The sequence below is a fragment of the Perissodus microlepis genome, chromosome 4 (assembly GCF_051167445.1).
Source record: "Perissodus microlepis isolate ML-2025 ecotype Zambia chromosome 4, ASM5116744v1, whole genome shotgun sequence".
In the NCBI taxonomy this organism is placed as follows: domain Eukaryota; kingdom Metazoa; phylum Chordata; class Actinopteri; order Cichliformes; family Cichlidae; genus Perissodus; species Perissodus microlepis.
In genome coordinates this window covers 4,373,886-4,394,579 of record NC_140464.1, presented here as the reverse complement: position 1 = coordinate 4,394,579, position 20,694 = coordinate 4,373,886, and the positions used below count along the sequence as shown (strand labels likewise).

Here is a 20,694-nt window from a genome sequence, read left to right as displayed (position 1 = left end):
AAAAATGTATCTTTAAAGGGGGAGGAGTTAAAATGGCTCATTTCAGGGCTGGTAGCTGCACCAAAGCCCAGTAAGAGATAAAAAATAAAGATTATTTTGATTTGTGAATCATGCAGAGACCAACTCCAAGAATAAAACATTAAATTTTACATAAAATAAATAAAAACTCACCTTTAAAACTATAGAAATACCCAAATGAATATCAGGAATATCACAGGTAAAATGTGATAAGATAAAACCCCACAGAAAGCCCTCGTTATGAGTGAGCATCATTTAAACATGAAGGTGGTGATAAAAAAAAGTTTATTTAAAAAGTCGATAACATTTTTTGATAAAAATGTGTCAAAAGTGAGCAGACAGTCCATTCATCAGCAGCCTGGCCAGCAAGCATTCAGACAACATGCTTACGGACACGTCATGATACAAACAACATCCTCGGGCATCATTTGCAGCATTTCCTGTGTGCCAGGTGAACATGTGGGAGCTGTAGGAAGTTCCTGCAGCTGTCTCTGCTCCTTTGTAAATAAAGCTGCACTGCCTCAGTCCTCTGGTAGGAGGCTGACACGCAGCACATACAGAAGCCTGCTGGTTCACGTTCAGAAACCCGTCAAGAGCTGACGCAGCCGCAGATCGAGTCTGAACGCATGCAGGCGTTTTAAAATCGTCGCCTGTGGCGTTTCCTTACAGCTGCTCTGTGTAGTTTGCGGGAAACAGCCCAGTCGATCCTCTCAGCCTGCCTTTCCACCACGACGCATCGGAGTTATCCAGCACGTCGATGATGTCGCCGGCGGAAAATTCTAGCTCGTCGTCTTCCTCTGCGGTGAATTTGTAGAGTGCCCTCACCTGCAGCGTGGATGGTCTCTGCAGGTGGAAACCAAACAGTGATCAATACCTGACGGACACAGCTGTAGCTGTGAGAGTCCTTTACTGGACTGCATTTTGTGACTTCTGCATTTTAACATTAGCTAAAAAGTCATATTCTGTAACTTTTTAGCAGCCACACATCCCATACAGTGAAATGAGCCTTTAAAGTTTACCCAAAATGCACTTTTTAAAAACGTTTTCCACTGAATTACCAGAAAACAGATCAAACATCCAGACTGCCAAATACTTCTGTTTCTGTTCCTCTACATCACAGACAGTGCAGTTTATTGAAACTATGATATATCCTGATACCGATACTCAAAGTTTGTTATTCAAAAATAAGCAAAGTGTGGCTTCAGACTGCGACACTTTGAGTGGGTGTAAATTGATTTGACTGCAGTTTTTAATAGAGCTTAAATGTGTTTTTCACTTCTATGTAAAGGCAGTTCTAAAAAAGAACATTTTCTCAGGACAAAGCAGAGTACATTCACAACGACTGCACAGGATTTAAGGGGGTAAGTGGCTTCCAGGAGCGGCTAATCAAACGCTCTTGATTTACTGATCATTGGCGAGGCATAACACTTCAAAGAAAGCAGAGATTTTGGCTGCTGGTCTGAAATATGCAGGTGCGTGCACGGACTTCCCCCTGAGGTCAGCAGTGCTCAGAGAAACAGCTAAAAGCCCAAGAGGCTACATCTTAGACTTTACATGTATCAGTTAGCATATTAAAGGTCAAAGTTCACAACAGCACAATTAGAAAAAGACTGAACAAGTGGGGATTGCTTGGAAGGGATGCCAGAAGAAAGACTTTTCATGGCACCATGGCTTAAGTTTGCAAAGTTACATTTGACATCCATTGTACAGATAAGGCTAAAGTGGAGATGTTTGACCATGATGCACAAAACCAAACACGTTATCGGCACAAACATCTCCTCTGAACACCAAAGTATCCTCAAGTCAAATGTGATGCTGCCTGATAGCTAAAGCTTGGCTCAAACTGAGTCACGCAATGACACGGCTGTGTGAATAGCTGAAAGAGAAGAACCGAGGTGCTGCAACGGCCCAGTCAAAGTCCAGACCTCCCCCTGACTGAAATGTGGTGCAACCTTACAGGAGAAGCTGTGCATAAATTAATGCCCGCAAACCTCAATGAACTGAAGCAACTCTGTAAAGACGAGTGGGGTTAATTTTCTCCGCAGCGATGTGAGAGACCGATAAAGTTATACAGAAAACAACAATTCAAGTTGCTGCTGCTAAAGATGGCTCTGCAAGCTCAGATTTTCACACAACTGTTTATATTTGTCACCATTTATTCTGAGTACTGAGATATGTGTTCCTAACAGTCATTATTTTTATTAAAATCTTAAAGCTGTGATCTAGTTCGTTTCATGTTGTCTTATTTGAAGTTTAGAATAAACGCTGATGTCACCCGGCTAAACGCAGTGTATCAACATGATGTTAGCTGGTCTACAGTTTCCTGTGTTTACCACAGCCAGTAAGCATCAAAGCGTGGCGGGGCTGACCTGAGGCAGAGGCAAGGTTTCAGAGGTGCGTCTCAGAGGCTGAGCCGAAGTAGAAGGACTGTTTCTTCCTGTGTGGCCGATCGTATGCGCTCGCGCCTCCAGCTCGGGTCTTCTGCCCTTAAAGCAGAGAGCAACACACACTTTACGTTCCTGCTTTTGCTTATTGTACAACACAGAACAATGAGCCGAAACATTACGACCACCCCCGCCTAAAATAGCTTGGTCTCGACTCTTTAAAGGCAAATTAGATTTTGCTTTTCTGTTTCCTGCACTTGGTTTAAAGTTCTGAACCTATTGTTAGGTTTTGTGGCTAAAACCTTTGCACATTATTTGCTATCAGAGACTTCAGAGCTGAGAAGAAGAAAAGCTGTAGCTCATACCATCGAGCTGGTACTCTGGTCTGAAGATCGGCGTGGAGCCGTATTGAAAGCTGGTGTTGTACGTTGCTCAGGCAAACTCCCCCTCTTCACCTGCAGGAAGGAAGTCGACAGGAAGAAGATAAGATACAGTTTTTATTTCTATTTATGTTCAGAAATCTAACTTTTTTCATCTTATGCATGATTGATTTTTACAGTGAAAGAGACTTCAAAACAAGAACAACCGCAGGTAATGTAATATGGGTCTGCGTTTAAGCTCCTAAAATAGACTGAAGCAGAAAAATGCATCTTTATACCTTTATGTAACATCATAAATACAAATTAACAAGTTCTTACAACCAGAACGCCCAGTTTTACCATGAGCTGCTTTCAAATTTGATTGTTTTCAAAGTAAAACACAAACAAGTGCATTACATTCTCAAAAGTATCCCAAAATTTATTGATCTCATCGGTTTCCTTCATCATAGGACCCAACATTACTGAGCTTTCAGTGTAGACGTGAGTGGTTGATCAATGAAGAACTTATTACCAAAGGTTAAACTAACATCCAGCTAACATTTTTTGGTTTCCCTTTCAGTTCAACTCAATTCACTTTTATTTATATGGCACCAAATCACAACAACACTTGCCTCAGGGCAACTGTTGTTGTGCGCATACAACTACAGTTGGCTTGAGGCAAGTGTTGTTGTATGCGTAATGTGTAATTTTTGTCCAAAATTTATCATTCTTTATTAGATAAACTTCCTTAACTGCTTTATAACACAAATATCTAATGAGCCAATCACATGGCAACAAGTGCATGTAGACAACCTGCTGAGGTTCAAACAGAGCATCAGAATATAGTTTGTTGATGTCAGAGAGGAATGACCAGACTGATTCAAGCTGACAGAAAGACAACAGCAATTAAAATCACCATTCATAACAAATTTATGCAGAAAAGCATCTCTGAATGCAAAACACTGCAAACCTTGAAACAGTTGGGATTTAGCTGCAGAAGACCACATCACTGCATGCCGCTGCTGTCAGCCAAAAACACGAAACTAAGGCTACGATTTACATGGGCTCACCAAAATTTGACACTTAAAGAAAAACTGTGCCCGTTCTAATGAGTTCTGATTTCTGCTGCAATATCCTGATGGTAGGGTCAAACCTGAAAGCATGGATCCATCCTGTCTCGTATCAAGGGTTCAGACTGGTGGTGATGATGATTTTTATGGCACATTTTTGGGCCCCTTGGTACCAACTGAGCATCGTTTAAACACCACAGTCCTCTTGAGTATTTTGCTGACCCTGTCCATCCCTTTGTGACCACAGCCTACCCGTCTTCTGATGGCTGCTTCCTGCAGGGTAACGCGCTAAAGCTCAAATCATCTCAAAGTGGTTCACAGTGCTCAGATGACCTCCACAGTCGACAGATCTCAGTCTAATCGAGCACCTTTGGGATGTGATGGAACTAAAGATTTGCATCATGGATGCACAGCTGACAAATGTGCAGCAGCTGTGTGATGCTATCATGTCAACATGGAGCGAAATTTTTGACGGCATCCAACCCAGAACTCGGAAATGTGTATGTCCACATATTTTTGTATTTAATTTAAAAAATCTCTACCAACAGAAAGACGCAGAATTCAAAGACTCGAATAAGACATGTCAAAGTTTGCGTGGCGCTTTTAGTTTCTCAGGATTTTTACAGTTTCCCTCCATCACTTTGATGTGCTCACATTAAACCACCTTCTTAGCTTTCATTTCCTCTTCACACTCTTTTACATGATCAGTCAAGGGGGGCAACTGGTCACAGTTCTGCTTTTTATCAGTTAATCATAAACTAAAAACATACTCTATTACTTTCATGTATTTCCTGCTCGCTCTCTGCCTGAACAGGCTTAAAACATCCTACAGCTTAGCTTTAGTGATAAAGTGATCATTCTGCTTTTTTCAGTGGCTTCAGATAATCCTCCTCGCATGTTCGTTCACTTTTACAGCATCTCTTCAACATTAACAGGCCTCTATTAATAATAGGGAGGGAGGCATTGTGAAACTGAGCACATTTATATCTCTGATTCAGTCTCAGTTTCACCCCTAACACAGTGGCTTAAGTGGTTACGAAGAGGCTTGAACCAAAGCAGCAAATTCTAGAGCGCAACTATGAAGTCTGTGCATGAAAACTGCAATTCGTCTAATGGCCAGTTAAGGCTGCCCCCAAATGTGGGTCCCCATAGAGTCCCATGTCAACAAGTCCAGCTTTAGAAGAAATAAACATTTTACAGAGTGGTCAATAAAACAGTTTTGGTCTTTGTGGATAGTTTCTCCATGATACCAACTGTGCATTCAAAGGTAGTTAGTGTTTAAAATTAGCTATAGCTGCCGAGCTACAGTATGGCGTCGGTGCCTTTTGGAACATTTCTACAGGAAATAATGTGAGGCTCAGTTAGGACAAGAGAAATTCTCATATTTTATTAGCCTTAACACAATTAGCAGGTACCTCTGAGTCCAATTTGCTAGCATAACAAACTCATATTATGAGGCGATCGTGGCTCAAGAGTTGGGAGTTCGCCTTGTAATCGGAAGGTTGCCGGTTCGAGCCCCAGCTTGGACAGTCTTGGTCGTTGTGTCCTTGGGCAAGACACTTCACCCGTTGCCTACTGGTGGTGGTCAGAGGGCCCGGTGGCGCCAGTGTCCGGCAGCCTTGCCTCTGTCAGTGCGCCCCAGGGTGGCTGTGGCTACAATGTAGCTGCCATCACCAGTGTGTGAATGGGTGAATGACTGGATGTGTAAAGCGCTTTGGGGTCCTTAGGGACTAGTAAAGCGCTATATAAATACAGGCCATTTACCATATGTCCAAATATAGAAACCTCAGGCTCCAAAAAACGAGCATGACCGCATCCAGCACACTAACGCTGAGGTTTCTAAATGTCAGCTCTGTAACCTTCATGTGTCATCATGTTTTATACACAGTCTATGATTTGAAGCCAGTTGGGGACCCATGTGTGTCGAGTTCTGTCTGCACAGTTTTGTTTTTAGGCTTTTCCAGCTTATCCTACCATCGAAAAACAAAAGCATGCTAGGTTATCGTTGCCCATCTTGCACCAGGACTTCACCAGGAGTTCTTCTAAAGGTCAAGAGGTTTAATAGAAGAGTTCAAAAGCTTCTCTGCAATCAACATGTAAAAATGTTCTTTTGGAAAATGTCATCGTTGGAGTGTTTGGCATTTAGATCATCATCATGGGTTATCAGTTTTATCAGTTATCAGTCATGTTTTCAGTCTATTAAAGACTGATTTTCCCTGATTTTGAGGAGCTGGCTTCAAATAGTCTTTGTTAAAAATGTTCTCAGTATGACTAGAAAAAAAAATTCTCATTACACTGAAATTTAACACGTCATCTTTTTGCAAATTTATTGTAAAGGAACCTGACACCTGAAATGTGGTTTGACCTTCTGCAATACCACAGAAACTGTCACATCATTTATCCCATTATCTCTGTGACACATTACTGTATGTTTGCTGCAAAATGTAAAATTTATAATCAGGTTTTGATTTCTGTAGATATGCTCGAGGCGTTACCGGCTGGGATGGGGAGGGGAACCCTTTGCTGTCGTTGAGGCTGCCATCGTTGAGGTAAATCACCCTGCTTTTAGAGATGGTGTTGGTTTTGTAGAACTCCACCAGCTTGTTGAGGGAGGTGAACTTCTCCTGCCACAGGAAGTACTGGCCTTTGTTGTCCCTCATCACTCTGAAGTGCTGGACGTCATTCTCATGTCTGAGGAGAAGAGATAAAGATTACATCTTTACTATCCATGGCCCACAGACTAAATAACTACTAAACATCAAAAGGTCATTTTTAATTACACAACGCTATGTGGATAACATTTCAGGGTCAGAACTAACCGCTTCCCCTCAGTGGGAATAGCTTCTATTCATTTAACTAAAAAGTAGACTGAACCTTCAGATTCTTGAAGCTTTTCTTGTACTGATAAGGAACAAAAATTACTTTATTTACAGTTTTTAGACTTAAAGACTCTTGGACTTTATTAAGGAAAGGTTTAAAAAGTGGTAAAAACCGCCTACTGGTGTTGGCCAGAGGGGCCGATGGCGCGATATGGCAGCCTCGCTTCTGTCAGTCTGCCCCAGGGCAGCTGTGGCTACAACTGTAGCTGCCTCCACCAGTGTGTGAATGTGAGAGTGAATGAATAGTGGCATTGTAAAGTGCTTTGAGTGCCTTGAAAAGCACTATATAAAGCCAATCCATTAAAACATCAGTTTTTCGCCCCTCATACGGCTTCAGTCTGGCTATACTTTTACACTAATTTGACGAATCACATCCATCACATCCACTTCTGTCCAGATTTATATGCAGCAAAGACCAAACTAAATCAGGTCTTAAAACTGGATTAGAGACAAAGGCTGAAAGGTCTCTCCTTGATCATATCAGACTTCCAAATTGAAACAAGTGTGTGATTGTGTAAATGATGTTAACTGAAATAAAATTGAGTAAACGGAGTCTTTCGTGGCCCTTTATTATAAAGAGAAAACCTTGATGTACTAATCCTGGTCAGAAGCTCTTATAAAACAGTGCCCTGAAAGAAGGAGTTGAAATTTGTTTAATTTCTTGAGGTTTTTTTCTGCTTCTCATTCTTTTCTAAAGGGAATGCGCAAGAACATCTACATAACAGACGACTCCCCGTTTCCTTCATCCCACTGGTTCCTCTCTCCTTATCTGGATTGTCCTCTGCTGGTTGATGCACAAAACTACAACATCAAACAAAAACTCCCTCAGCACATAACTGGGTCAATTTATATAGTGTAAAAAAAGTAATTCTACTCAAGGCACATAACAGGCCTAAGAGCACTTGAAGTGTGGATATTATTTATTTAAAGTGAGACCAACATTTTCACCATTATGAATCATACGGTACTGTATGTACAGTGCTTGTGATGTGTTGCTTCGAGCAAATGACAACAAAAATTCAGCCAACACCCAGGAAGCAGCCAATTTATAGTGTAAAACTACCGCCCAACTATACAGAGGTCATACAGAGATCTACAGCAAGTCAATGCTGAAGTCCCCTAAACTTCAGTTTCTTTCCAAATTATGTTTGGATGACTAAAGCTGAGGCTTTCAAATCTAAGAAAACTCTCCAAACTGTGAAGCACGGTGATGTTAGCATCATGCTCTGGTGCTAATTTAATGCCAATGGTACATTGCACAACATGGATGTAATAATGAACTTAACTACTATACAGTTAAAACGTGGGCAAGATTGAGTGCTCCAAGAGAACAATGATCCCAAACACACATGAAAACTGGTTTTGGAACAAATTTGAAGAAACTCTTTCAATTCTTCGAAGAACAATGGTCAAATATCCAGAAATAATTATGCCAGAAGCTACGAAAAGAGTCTGGCCGAGGTGCAACTTGCTAAATGAGATTAAACCAAACATTAGTGTAGCTGAATGTCCCTGTAAGTATACTTTTGAGTCTGTGTGGATTGGAGAAAATCAACAATAAACTTAAACTTGTGCACCCAAATCACATTTATTACAGTTAATAAAGATGTTTCCGGTACAGTTATTCCAACCTGGAAAACGAATAGTTCAAAGAAATCATTAAAAGCCCCAAATCACCAACACATTGATGCCCAAGCACGAGTGTACATAAACCTCTGACCACAACTGTATACATTAAAAACCCATGGACATACTAAAAGACAGCACCTGTTACTGGTTACTGAAAAATTAAAATACACGAGTCTTGAAACCATTTAGGACTGGAGATATTTTGCACGGGTGTTATAAATAACATACGGCACGACAGTCTTTCAAACTGTCCCGGCGGATCCTGTAATCAGAGCGCTAAAAGGAATAATCTGCGCTGGTGGTCTGACAGACAGCGGACACGAGAGGATAAACTGACTTCACCTCTGCCTCACTTGTTTATTCTGCAGCTGCCTTTGGTGATAAAAAATAAGAACCTCCAGCGAAGGAGGAAAGAGCTCAGAGGGCGTGACACTGTAACGCCAAAATATTAGGGAACTCTAACTGATCTTTTAATAGATGTTATCACACTTCCAGTTTAAAAACAACCTAATTATTTTCTTAAGCACAAGCACATTAAAATGATTCAAACAATCTAAATGTCAATTTAGTGATTTTCTTGACTGTTTTTTTTTGGTCTACAGAGTGCATAGACCAGGGGTGTCCAACTCCAGGCATCAAGTGCCAGTGTCCTGCAGGTTTTAGATATCACCCTGGGTCAACACACCTTTATCAGATGATTAGTTATTTATCAGGCCTCTGGAGAACTTCAAGACCTGTTGAGGAGGTAGCTTAGCTATTTAAAATCAGCTGTGTTGAATCAAAGATGCGATGGAGATGGAGTTCCCTACCCCTGATATAAATGAAGTACATAGATTTTGTGTGTCATTTTATGCTGGAAAAACTATACAGCAGCCTCACACGAATAACTGTGCAGCCTCAAAAGTGCCAAAATGAAATAAATAAATACATCACCAAAATATTACTTCATTAAAACTGTAAATAAAAAATGTTTTAAATACATAATGAATTAATTAAATTAATTCTTAATCCAAATATCAACTTTGTTTACATTTTCAGAAAACTTTCCCTCTGACCTCTCACCTTGAGGTCGAGGTCACTGAGATTCGAACTCATCCAAGATTTTCAGTAGATACACCGATGGTATCAGTCGCTTTAATCTCCAGTTATCGCATTCACAAACTCTGGTGTCCATGTCGCGTAGCTGGCTACCCACCCACCCAGCAGGGTGACGACAATACGCCATCAGGCTTTTATGGCTGAGGCGTAAAAAGGCAGTAAAGTACTCAGTGAAGCTGTGCACAAGTGTCGCCAAGTGTCAGACGTTATCAACCTGCAGTCTCACTCTGAGCTGTCCTCCAGTCCTGACTGTACTTGTCACGCAGGAACGAGCAAGTATGAAAACTCAAACTCTTTATACTTAGTATGAAACAAACACTGACCAAAAGCAAAGCAAGGCTTTGACTAGAGCAGTTTTAGTCCCGCCCACTGACTTTGGTGCTGCGGTTAAAGATAAAATAAATTCATGCAGCACAGCATGCAGTACCATATTAACCACAGTGAATAGGATTTTGACTAAATAAATCCACAATTAATTAATTACACTTTTAATTAACTGTTAGTTTATGTATTTATTTCATTTTGACACTTTTGGTGCTATGTCTATGTTGGATGCACATAAAGCACAGCTCTAAAGGATACTCTGTTTTATTTGTGTGTGTTACTCTGATTTATGAGGTTAAGCTACAAAATTAACCTCATATTGTATTGAAATAAGACTTAAGTATTAAATAAGACCTGAAACTAGCAACTGAGACCATGAACTCCTCAAAAACATGTTCACTGGAGTTACAGTTCAAGTGACAAGTATGGTTATTTTTTTCATTAGCTCATCTTTTCGCAAACAGACGAGTCTCCCTCTGCTGGCTGGGAGAAATAATGCAGATATAACGTACTTTTATATTAATCCGATTGGCCTGTTTCATGGGAACTGTAGTTGGACCAAAGAGACAGTTTTGAAAGTGTATAGCCGGTTATGGTTCAAACCAAAACGGTTACCAGGAGCAGTGGGGGTTGTGGGATAGGTTAACGGAGTCACTGTAACACTTTAAGATCCGAAGTATTTGCAAGTCCCTATATAAATCTTCTTTACATAGTGAATACGCATCTGTTTTTAATGACAGTGTGGTCAAACAAACCCTCGGTGTTGTGGCTGGTGCCATCCATTGCAAAATCTTGGTGTTTATTAGTTACCAAAGTTGGAAAAAGGAAGTTTGGTTTCAACTGAAACCCAAGATTCGGCATTTTTGAATGAGAGTGAAACTGGTCTCTACCACTGTCCATTCACGTGACACTCAAACAGCACACAGAGCTGGAAGTTTAGCTTGAAACCATAAACTATTAATAAAATAGACATAGCATCATCACCCACTGGTTTCTGGACATATTATTTTGAGTTACGGTTTTTACAATGTTAGTTTCTTAGACCATATTTAGAAGGTGTACTGTTAAGTTATCATTTAACAGTATTTGGAGATTGACTCTCACTTGGAGCCAGCCGCTTGGTAGAAACATAACAGAAACAAAACTTTAGCATCTTCCCATCGTTTACATGACACATAAAACCGGTCAATACGAGACACCAGCAGACTCTCACCGCTGAGCCAAATGAAAAACTTGATTGATTTTTATAGCACAATTTTTATAACACATTACATGCTGCAACTAGTAATTTTTTCTTGAATTAATCATTAAAAATCAAGTAAATGTCAAAGAAGAGCAGAAAGGTAATCAGAAATCCAAAGTGATGTTTTCGATTGTCTCATGTTATCCAAATTCAAAGACGTTCAGTTTACATTTTTAAAGAAAAAGAAGCTAAAACATCAGGTTATGTGATGAGTTCTTGAAAAACAACACCATTTGGTTCTGGATCTGGATCTAGCCCCGTCTGGTCTATATGCGAAACAAATGTAAAAATATTTCTTTACTGTTTTATGAACTAAAAGAACGGATATCCAGTTTGATGCTGGTTGAAGACGCTGACGTACTAGCATGCTGTCAAAGAGCTGAACAAACAGAATAAGTGACTCGGTAATATTCTATAATTTACTTCCCCTTTAACTGTCAAACCAGATGTTGACTAAGCATAGTTAAACATGCTGAACATCAGCACGTTGGCACGCTAACGTACGCATTTAGCTTCAGCATAAATATAGCTGTGAGCCAAACTTTAAGACTTTCCATTGCTTTACTCACTTGACAGAAATGGAGAAATCCCCCAGGGAGGTTTGGCACCCTCGGATCAGAAACTCCCCGACAGTTTTGGACTTGAGTATGTCCTCTGCAGCACTGCGACTGGCGTCCTCCTTAAACCACCTGCACACAGAGGCCACAATGCTGCTGGTTATCTAAATTAAGTCACTCACACTCGTGCACAAAGCGGCCAGGAATCGTTACAAAAGTTTAAAACCAAGAATGAACCAATGTTGCTTTATTTACCCTTTATTCATACCTGTAATCCCACCGAGGCTCAATGTCTCACTCACAGCAATAAAAAAGCTAAAATTGCCTAAATCTTTTGGTTTGTTTATACTGCTGCTTTTTTATGTTTGCCCGAGTTCGGGTTATGCTCTGTTTTAGCCAATCAGCCATAGTTTCACAAACAACAAAACCTTTCAAATGGTAAATGGACTGGTTCTTATATAGCGCTTTTCTACTCATCTGAGCACTCAAAGCACTTGTGCATTCACCCATTCACACAAGCACATTTTTCTAAGTGCTTCATAGCTAACATTCACACACATTCATACTCCGATGGATGCATCAGAGAGCAATTTGGGGTTAGTATCTTGCCCAAGGATATTTGGCATGCAGACTAGAGGAAGCCAGGAATCGAACCACCAACCTTCCAATCAGTAGATGACCTGCTCTACCACCTGAGCTACAGCATGAAGTCTCTTACACGCCGTTTGCCCTAAACTATCCTGTAAGAATAAATTTCCCTGGGTTAAGCCAAACATTTCATACAAGAGTTGATGTTAACCCAACTCTAACCCTACTACAAGCTCTCACAGCAGTTTGTGCAAAAATTATGACACTTAACTGAATTAATTTGTGTTTCTCGACACTGATTTTAACCTTATTTTCACTTCTTTTCCACCAGGCCCCTCGCTCCGCCTCTGTTGTTTCGTGTCAGTGCGCACACACTGAAGATTTTCCACTCAAAGGGTAAAAGCATTGGCATCGTGAGTCAATTTGCAGCTCACGGCTCAGTTCAAGACCCCCACAAAGAAACGATTTTTACACATCCAATGGATTTTCAAAAGATATCTGTTTGCAGTTCAAGGCTGTAGGTCCCTCTCTTACCCCGGAATCTGGAAATCGATGTAGTTATGTGGTACATATCCTTCCCGTCCATTCATCTCCGCCTTACACCAATCACCTTCAACGTTTATAATCTGTTCAAAAGCAAAATCAAAACGTGTCAAGCCGGCGGAAATGGAAAACATGCCTTCATTATCTAATCATATACTGACCTTTACTAAATCACCCTTTCTGAAGCTGAGCTCCTCGTCCTCTGTTGCAATAAAGTCATACTTTCCTAAGGCTTCCATTGAGGTCGGAAGAAGTTTCAGGGAGGTTTAGAAGAACGTGAAGAAGAAGTGGCAAAGGGCTTTTTCTGCAGGGATGAAGAAAAACACCAACACAAGTTATGATTTACAGGTTGTAAAAATACAGCTGACAGCAGTGAAACTTGAACATGCAAATCAGATAACAGCATTTTATTTAAACTGATAGTGTCTGTCGGAAACCACAAGAGCTCAAGCTGTTGTAAATGTAAATGTTAGTTATTATGCTTCCATCACCATATACTTATGTTTGGACTACAAGAGAAACTCTAATGATACGTATTTTATTTTCTAATAGGTTTCAGTGTGCACCCTCTGATGGAACGAACCATTCAGTCTTGTAGTGCCGAAGTATTTTTAGCCTTTTGTGCTAATGAACTCAATATTTCTTATGAGACATTTGAAATCACCTTCTTGGGCTCTGGTATACTTATACACAGCTCGTAATTTATAGGACATGGAAAGGAAGGACAAGGGAATGACATGCAAGGAGTAAACAGGAACTGGAAAACTTCATTTGTCGTCCATTTTTACATTATGGAGAGACACAGATGCCACTTCTCCATTCCCTGCAGTTTATTTAAACGTATACAGAAAGGATGAGAAGACAGGGGTCGACGCAGTATTAGAGAAAATGCAATTCTCCAGTGAAGGAGCTCTAAAACGTGGATCTAATGTTAAGGATCTGAATCCCATGACAGCAGTTATCATCACAGCTGGTTATTTTATTTTCCCACCAACGTGAATAAAACCTTCACTTGTTTGTGGTTACAAAGTGAAGGATGTGGTAAGCTTTCGTGAAAAAGCTGGCTCTATCGTTGCAGCTGTAGAGCACTTTGCAACCTTACACAGTTCTGACAAGAGACACAGAGCTGCATAACGCCCGATATTGATATTAACCTAGCAAACAAATGCCACCTGTTAAACCACACACAGACTTAAAATAAACTTTAACCCTTATAATGGTTTTTATCTTTAATAATGAACAGATGTCTGAAACCTGACTCAAATTCAGATGTAAAAAACTTCAGCTCCTGTTAATTAGACTAGTTATCCCAGGCCAGCGGTACTTTTGCAGGTGCCAGGGAAGTATGTAAAAGCCAATATAGAGGAGCTAGGTAACCTGAAGCAACACACAAAAAGGTGTAGCTAAAACAGTGAATAAACAGTTTAAAGTTTACTAGATTAATCATTGTAAATTCTGGGATTAACAGCTAAAGTAATCCAATGAAAGCCAAAGACTGCCAACTACATTTGGCTGATAAAAAACAGGAATTAACATGTTAAGTAGTCAGCTAAAAGTGACAAAAAAACCTGAAAATAAGTGTAGCTAAAGTAAGGAATTTTAAAAAAGTACAATTGTTGGATTAAATGCTGAATTAGTTATTTTGAAGTCAAGGATTAACAGCCAAAATAGTCAGATAACAATCCAGGACTAAAAGCTGAATTATTTACCTAAAAGTTATGATTAATATATGAATTAGACAAATACATAACAGGGCTTAACATCTTAAATAGCCATATCAAAATCCTGCATTAGCAGTTGATTTACTCAACAGAACGTCATGGAACAGCTAAAGCATCCCAGTAAAAATCAGGGATTAACTGCTGAATTAATCAGACAGATTCATCAGTTAATTCAAAACACAGGATGGTAATAAGAAGGATAATAACAGATTCGTATAGCACCTTTCAAAAATCCAAGGACATTATACAAACATTTGGTTAAAGTCATGGATTAACAGTTGAATTGTGTTGCATTAAAAATGACAAATTAACAGCTAAATATAAATCACAGATTAACAGTTAAAATATTTAATATTTAATTAGTCGTATCGCAGAGCACAGTGCACAGCGTCATATTATAATAGTTTTATTACACAACACATAACGGTTAGACATGGAAATTGTGAAACAAGGGAGGCGGGGGTCCTGTACTTGGGTGGTAGCTGAGGAGTCACGTGACACATTTCTAAGTGATGTATGCACGTAACAGAATATGCGAACCGTTATGACCTAACTGAAAAAGTAACAGTAAAACATTTGTTGAGCTACAAAGTGCTGTGATGTCACACAAAGCCGCATCTTAATTTTTGATTATTTTTCACATGAATCGCATGCGTCACACAGTCTTGATAATGTAGATCAGATAACGACAGTATGAGAAAAGAAACAGCATAATTAATCATAGCAACAGATAAAACTAATGCACGAATAACCCAGATTTTAAAAAATGGCAAATGATGATTGAAATCAACAAGAGTGCAGAAAAAAAGAGAACTGGTACCGGTGTATGATTTTATTTGTAGGTTTACTTGATCCGAAAAGAAAACAAGTTTTGTGGAATTCATTTATGTCACAAGTAACTGACATTAAAGGTGTCACTAGCTGAAAGTCAAAGGATTTCTCAGTTGGCAGCTTCGGCTCGTCTGTTCTCGCACTTCTTCCTCTCTCTCATACCCTTGGGAGGAGATAAGAGGAAGAGTTGCAAGTGATGGAAAAGTACCCTAAACTTCTTCTCATGTGTTGTTGTATTAGGTCTCTTAGTTCAGTTAATGCCTTGTTCAGTTTTCATCATTTTAAAGACCCTGTTATTGATTTCTTTTTTATAAAATATCTGAATTGTTTTAGTTTAAAAGCCTCAGCTTATTACGTCACAACTCATAAGTCATCTTTGCAAGCCTTGCTGCTTATATGCCAACTGAAAAAGACAAATAACTGCGAAAGAATAGCTAAAAGTCACAGGATAGCAGTAAAAACTGCAAATCCCATTTTAATGATTGAAATGGTTAACTAAAAGCTATGAAATATAAGCTGAAGTCCTTTAAGGATATGGGTAAACAGCTGACATCCATCAATAAAACGTCACAGATTTAGACCTGAAATGATGAGCTTAAGGTTATGGACCAATCCTTGAAAGATTTGGATAAAAACAACAGATTAAATCTTGCATTCTTAGCTACAACACAATCGTTCAAACTAAGTAATGAATAAGCAGTAATGTGCAAACAGTAAACTAAAATCTGTTCTATCTCATTGTGTATTCAGTATCAGTGCGGGTTTAGATTACACAACAGTAACCAAAGGTTGTCAGCTGAAACTGCTAAAAATTGTGAATTACCAGTTGAAAAACTCTTCTTTCAGTAATAAGAGTTGCGATGGGTAAAACTCACAGACAAATAGTTGAAACCTTTGGATTGACAGCTGATGACAGGCGCAGATCAGACGAGCGGTGAAACATCTTCAAGAAACTTAAACAAGTCCACTCGCTTTCTTTCCAAGCTCCTTAGACTAAAGTTGAAAGATTTCTCTTTTATTATTGGTATTGGGTAAATATTTAAAGTGGCTAAAAAAACAGCAAAAAGTGGACACATAAATATAAACACTGTACCTTTGCTGCTCTGTAGTTCCTGGTGCAAATACAAGCTTGATTCTGCATACTTAAACAGATTTTTGTATATGTTTTAATGAAATATTCGGAACAACACCGACGGTGTGGCAATCAGGGCTGCTTTAGTGAACCTGACGTGCTGATTTCGGACAAAATAATAATAATTTTTTTTAATACGAATGGTTAAAAGAATTTTTAAACACAGAATAAACCAGGTGAGTTAAGATTAAAGTTAATGAAGGCTCATTTTAGTTAATCAAACTAACTGTCCATTAAAAAAAAATAACAGGTGCAATTCAAGCTGTTTTTTAAAGCAGGCTGCAGCTTCAGGAAACCCCCTTGTTATGTGCTGCACAGCTGAAACACTGACCAGAATGCAGCCAGGGCTTTGTGGTTAGATCTTGCTAGTACAGTTTCAAATATGCCTTAAAAGCATTTCTGTACTCTTTTATTTAGACCATCAAAGTTGTCGTCTCTGCTGTATCCAGTTTGGTCATGGTTTACGAGACTGATTCATCTGGGGATTATTTTCTCAATTAGTCTGAATTTATGTGGCCTAAAAATGTTTCAAATGCCATGTTTTGCCAAAAATTCACATTATTTAGTACTAAAGAGGCAAAAGGGAAGCATTTCAGAGCCTCAAACTCAGTAACTCCAGCTGCCACAAGCATTAAATGTTTCCATATCTGAGGCTTAAACTGGATAAATCCCAGCATGTTGTGCTTAAAAATAACACTCGATTGCTGACCTGAATTAGTTTAGAACTTAATTAGTGTGCTTTTCAGCATATCTACCAAGTACTAAAAGCAAACAGAAGGCTGCACGCATTTGTTCAGTGGTACTAGCAACCAACTGCAACTTTCAGAAGCGTCTTTCTCATGTTGATGCACCTGCATCATAAACTGCCTCTGTGCAGCGACCCTTGCAAATGCAAGAGTTCAGACCGGTGCTCTGAAACTTCTTAGATTTCACCAGCAGTGCAGAAGTCACTGACATCTCTCTGAATTAAAAGTTTCAAAAAGTAAAGCTTTAACTTTGCTGGGATGGTAATGAAGCAAATATATCACTGGCTTTTGATCTGTCAGGAATCCTGATGGGTACTGTCATCACAATCATCTTCAGTGACGAGGAAAACAAACAAAATCATTTTTATAATCTAAAATTTTAGGGCAGAAATTTGCTGCTTTAAGCTTCTCAGACGCAGATGTTGGGTCAACACGACTTTCGGACCTTTAAGGTACGTGGGAGATTGATTCATATTTATAATGGTTTTCCTCAGCATTGCTTGTTGTGTGCCCCGTAAATAAAAATGACTTGGGAGAAATTACATGCTGCTCAGAAATCCTTTTTACTTACAGAACATGCCACTAAAGTACAATTTACGCATTTTTAAAACTGTCGCACATCATGATCAGTGCTTCAAAAGGGTCAAAATGTAAAACATGAATTTGTTAACCCAACATATGCACCAGTGGATATTAAGGAGTTCAATATGTAGACATGTAGAGAAAGAGCACACAGCGTACAATCGTTACAGGTAGTTAAAGCAAAGAGGACTGCAGAATGGGAAAACTCCAAGTAAAACCAGACACAACAATATTAAAGTCGTTCACTAAATCTAGTGTAGAAGCATTATTAGCTAACCCAGGAATATGTTCCCTGTAACAGGATGCATCAGATGTATAAGCAGTTGTTCATTTAAGCTCGCTTTTAGTCTTTTTTTTTTTTTCATCATTTTTAGGAGCCAAAACTAAAAAAACATCAAAAAAGCTGTTTTGTGTCACTTTCTTTTGCTTTTTATATTAAATGAGTGTTTTACATCAAAATTCATATACGTATTTAGATTAAACTCTTTAGCTGAACCGCTTATATTTTAGTTTCCACGTGGCGCAGTATCTGTTTATCTGAAGCTCGTGAGTAAAATTCAAAATAAATTGGAAAAATAAATAAAATGTAAATGTGAAATTTCCCAGTCCAAAGTGGCACCTCGGGCCTGTCTAAACTGGGGATGCAGCTTTGATACTAATCCAGTACTGACTAGGTAAGCTGGATCATTCATACGTCATAACAAAGCACTGAGGAAGCTAACAGGTAACAAGGTGCTTCACGCTCGTGACGCCGCCTTTTTTGTATGTTTGCCAAACACGCAAACGTAACCACAAAAGACCTGAGTCACTATTTTTCACTCGCTGGGAAACTTTTATTGCACTTCCAGTAAAATAACTCGATTGACATGATTTCACCTTAGTTATCTCTGTCTGCTCCACTCCGTGTGCACTCGCAGCGGCACTGAGAGCAAGGACAGGCCAAACTAGCATGACCATTTAAAATATCACTAAACACTTTTAATCGGTTTTATATTAGCCCCGTTTCCAATGAGGACTACAGCTCATTAATGTAACCCTGCTATCATATGGTAACTGTCATCAGCAGACACCCAAAGTTGAGGTATGATTGTCAGAATGGGAACAGGATAAGGTTGGATTGGTGGATCAATGATTTGGCAAAATAACATCATCAAGTTTATGGAAGTTTAATTAGCTGTAAACACTGTGATTACATTACAACTTCTCTATAAATGTTCTCATTTGTCAACGCTTCATACGTTTGTTATTTAACCGTTTTTAACTTTTCAAAGGGCCTCTGTGTTTTCCTTTGATGAATTAGCAACTAATACTTAAAAAATGAGAATTTTAATAGCTTTCTTAAAAGCAGAACATGATGCAAAATTGCCTAATACACATGAAGCCACTTTTATGACCCAATAGTAAAAAGCAGTTCAGTTCAGTTTCAGTTTTATTTGTCATATGCAAGTTAGCACAGGGTCAACATTGCAATGAAATGTTTGACAGCAGCAGTCACTCAGCAGCATGGTACAGTAGAAGAAAATATAATAAAATATAATAAAATAAAATTATTATATATAGCAGCATATATAACTGAATTAACAACTGTTCCTTTCATTTTTCATCTGGATGTTCTGTTGGATTCACATTCCACAATTGAAGAAACGGAATTTATTCCACTTTTAGTCTATTTGTCAAATAGAAAGTGGCTCCTGATGCTCATTCTTTCAACACAGGCTTCATGCAGTGTTTGCAGAGGAGGATGTGACCACCACAGCTCGATTAGAGGAGATGGAACAGGCCTCTAACATGAGGTCTGACCCAACTGCAGCCACAGAAGCAGCTGTTCACAAGTCTGATGAATTAATGTCAGTTATGAACTAAGTACACGCAGGCCCTCTCTTTTTCTCACCAACAATAGCTTTTATAATCACTTCCCCGAAGCCGGGGGTACTCTAAGCATGCAAAATGGGGAACAAACAATCCGATTCAAATAGATCTGAGAAACAGGCAGAAAATGCGAGAAATTCTTACTTCAGGCGTGAAGATCTGCCATGAGTTTACTGGCACTGACGAATAACCAGAAGATGTCAGAGCCTCAAGTGGAGTTCAGCCTTAATTAATGAATTGAACTGAATTTAAAAAGGCTGAAAGAACGAGCTGTTGGGTTTTATTTGCGGGAATCTATCTATATTAAATTAAAAGAGACACATTTTGCTTTTCAGCGACTAACATGAGAGATGGAGAAGTGAGAAACTGAGAAAAAGAGGAAGAGCAGTGAGCAGGAGCTGACCTGAGTCTTTTTAACAGACAGCTTTTGCTTTGAATATTTCTGATATTTATTGTGGTTCGGCTTACCTTTCCTCCCCTCTGGAGTCGAGTCAAACTTTAGACGAGCTTATTCTAAGCCTGCCCGCTTCTCCCTGCGCAGTTTGAGCGCAGCAGCATATTTTAAACTTTTTTTAAATGCGGGAAAAATCTTATTAAAGTCCTGTTTCTGTGCTGAATGAAGTTTCCCCGACGGGTCAGTAGAGTGAATGAAGTCGACTGAGGACGGAAGATAAACACGCTCAGCGTTCGTCTGCAGTCTGCGGTCTTCGCTCTGCTGCTGCAGCTGCACCAAGAGCGACGCCTTCCCTCCGACTTCAGTCCACCTTATCAAAATAAAAGCCACGGGTTCCGCTGTGTCTTCTCTCTGTGTGGTTTTTTATTATTTATTAGAGCCCAACATTAAACCAATGAGCTATTGTTATTATTATTAGTAGTAGTGGTAGTAGTATTTAGTAGTTATCACAGCAGATGATCTGCCTCCTTCACCACGTCCCCGTTTTCCTTCTGTCACCCCAACCAGTCGCAGCAGATGGCCCCGCCCCTCCCTGAGCCTGGTTCTGCCGGAGGTTTCTTCCTGTTAAAAGGGAGTTTTTCCTTCCACTGTCGCCAAAGTGCTTGCTAATACGGGTCATATGATTATTGGGGTTTTCTCTGTATGTATTATTGTAGGGTTTAATTTA

The 20,694-nt window shown here is 39.4% G+C and overlaps 1 protein-coding gene across 1 annotated transcript; it reads right to left on the bottom strand.

Moving 5' to 3' along the window:
• Positions 1-258: 258 nt before the first annotated feature.
• On the bottom strand, positions 259-20,446 carry grap2a (GRB2 related adaptor protein 2a). The gene is made up of 8 exons (XM_084925153.1): positions 20,042-20,446; positions 12,854-12,996; positions 12,684-12,775; positions 11,574-11,693; positions 6,327-6,522; positions 2,768-2,857; positions 2,388-2,504; positions 259-861 (listed from the first exon to the last, which is right to left on the bottom strand). Exons 2-8 carry the CDS (start codon positions 12,929-12,931, stop codon positions 682-684), a joined length of 873 nt encoding a protein of 290 aa, XP_084781279.1. The 5' UTR covers positions 12,932-12,996; positions 20,042-20,446; the 3' UTR covers positions 259-681.
• Between the last annotated feature and the right edge of the window lie 248 nt (positions 20,447-20,694).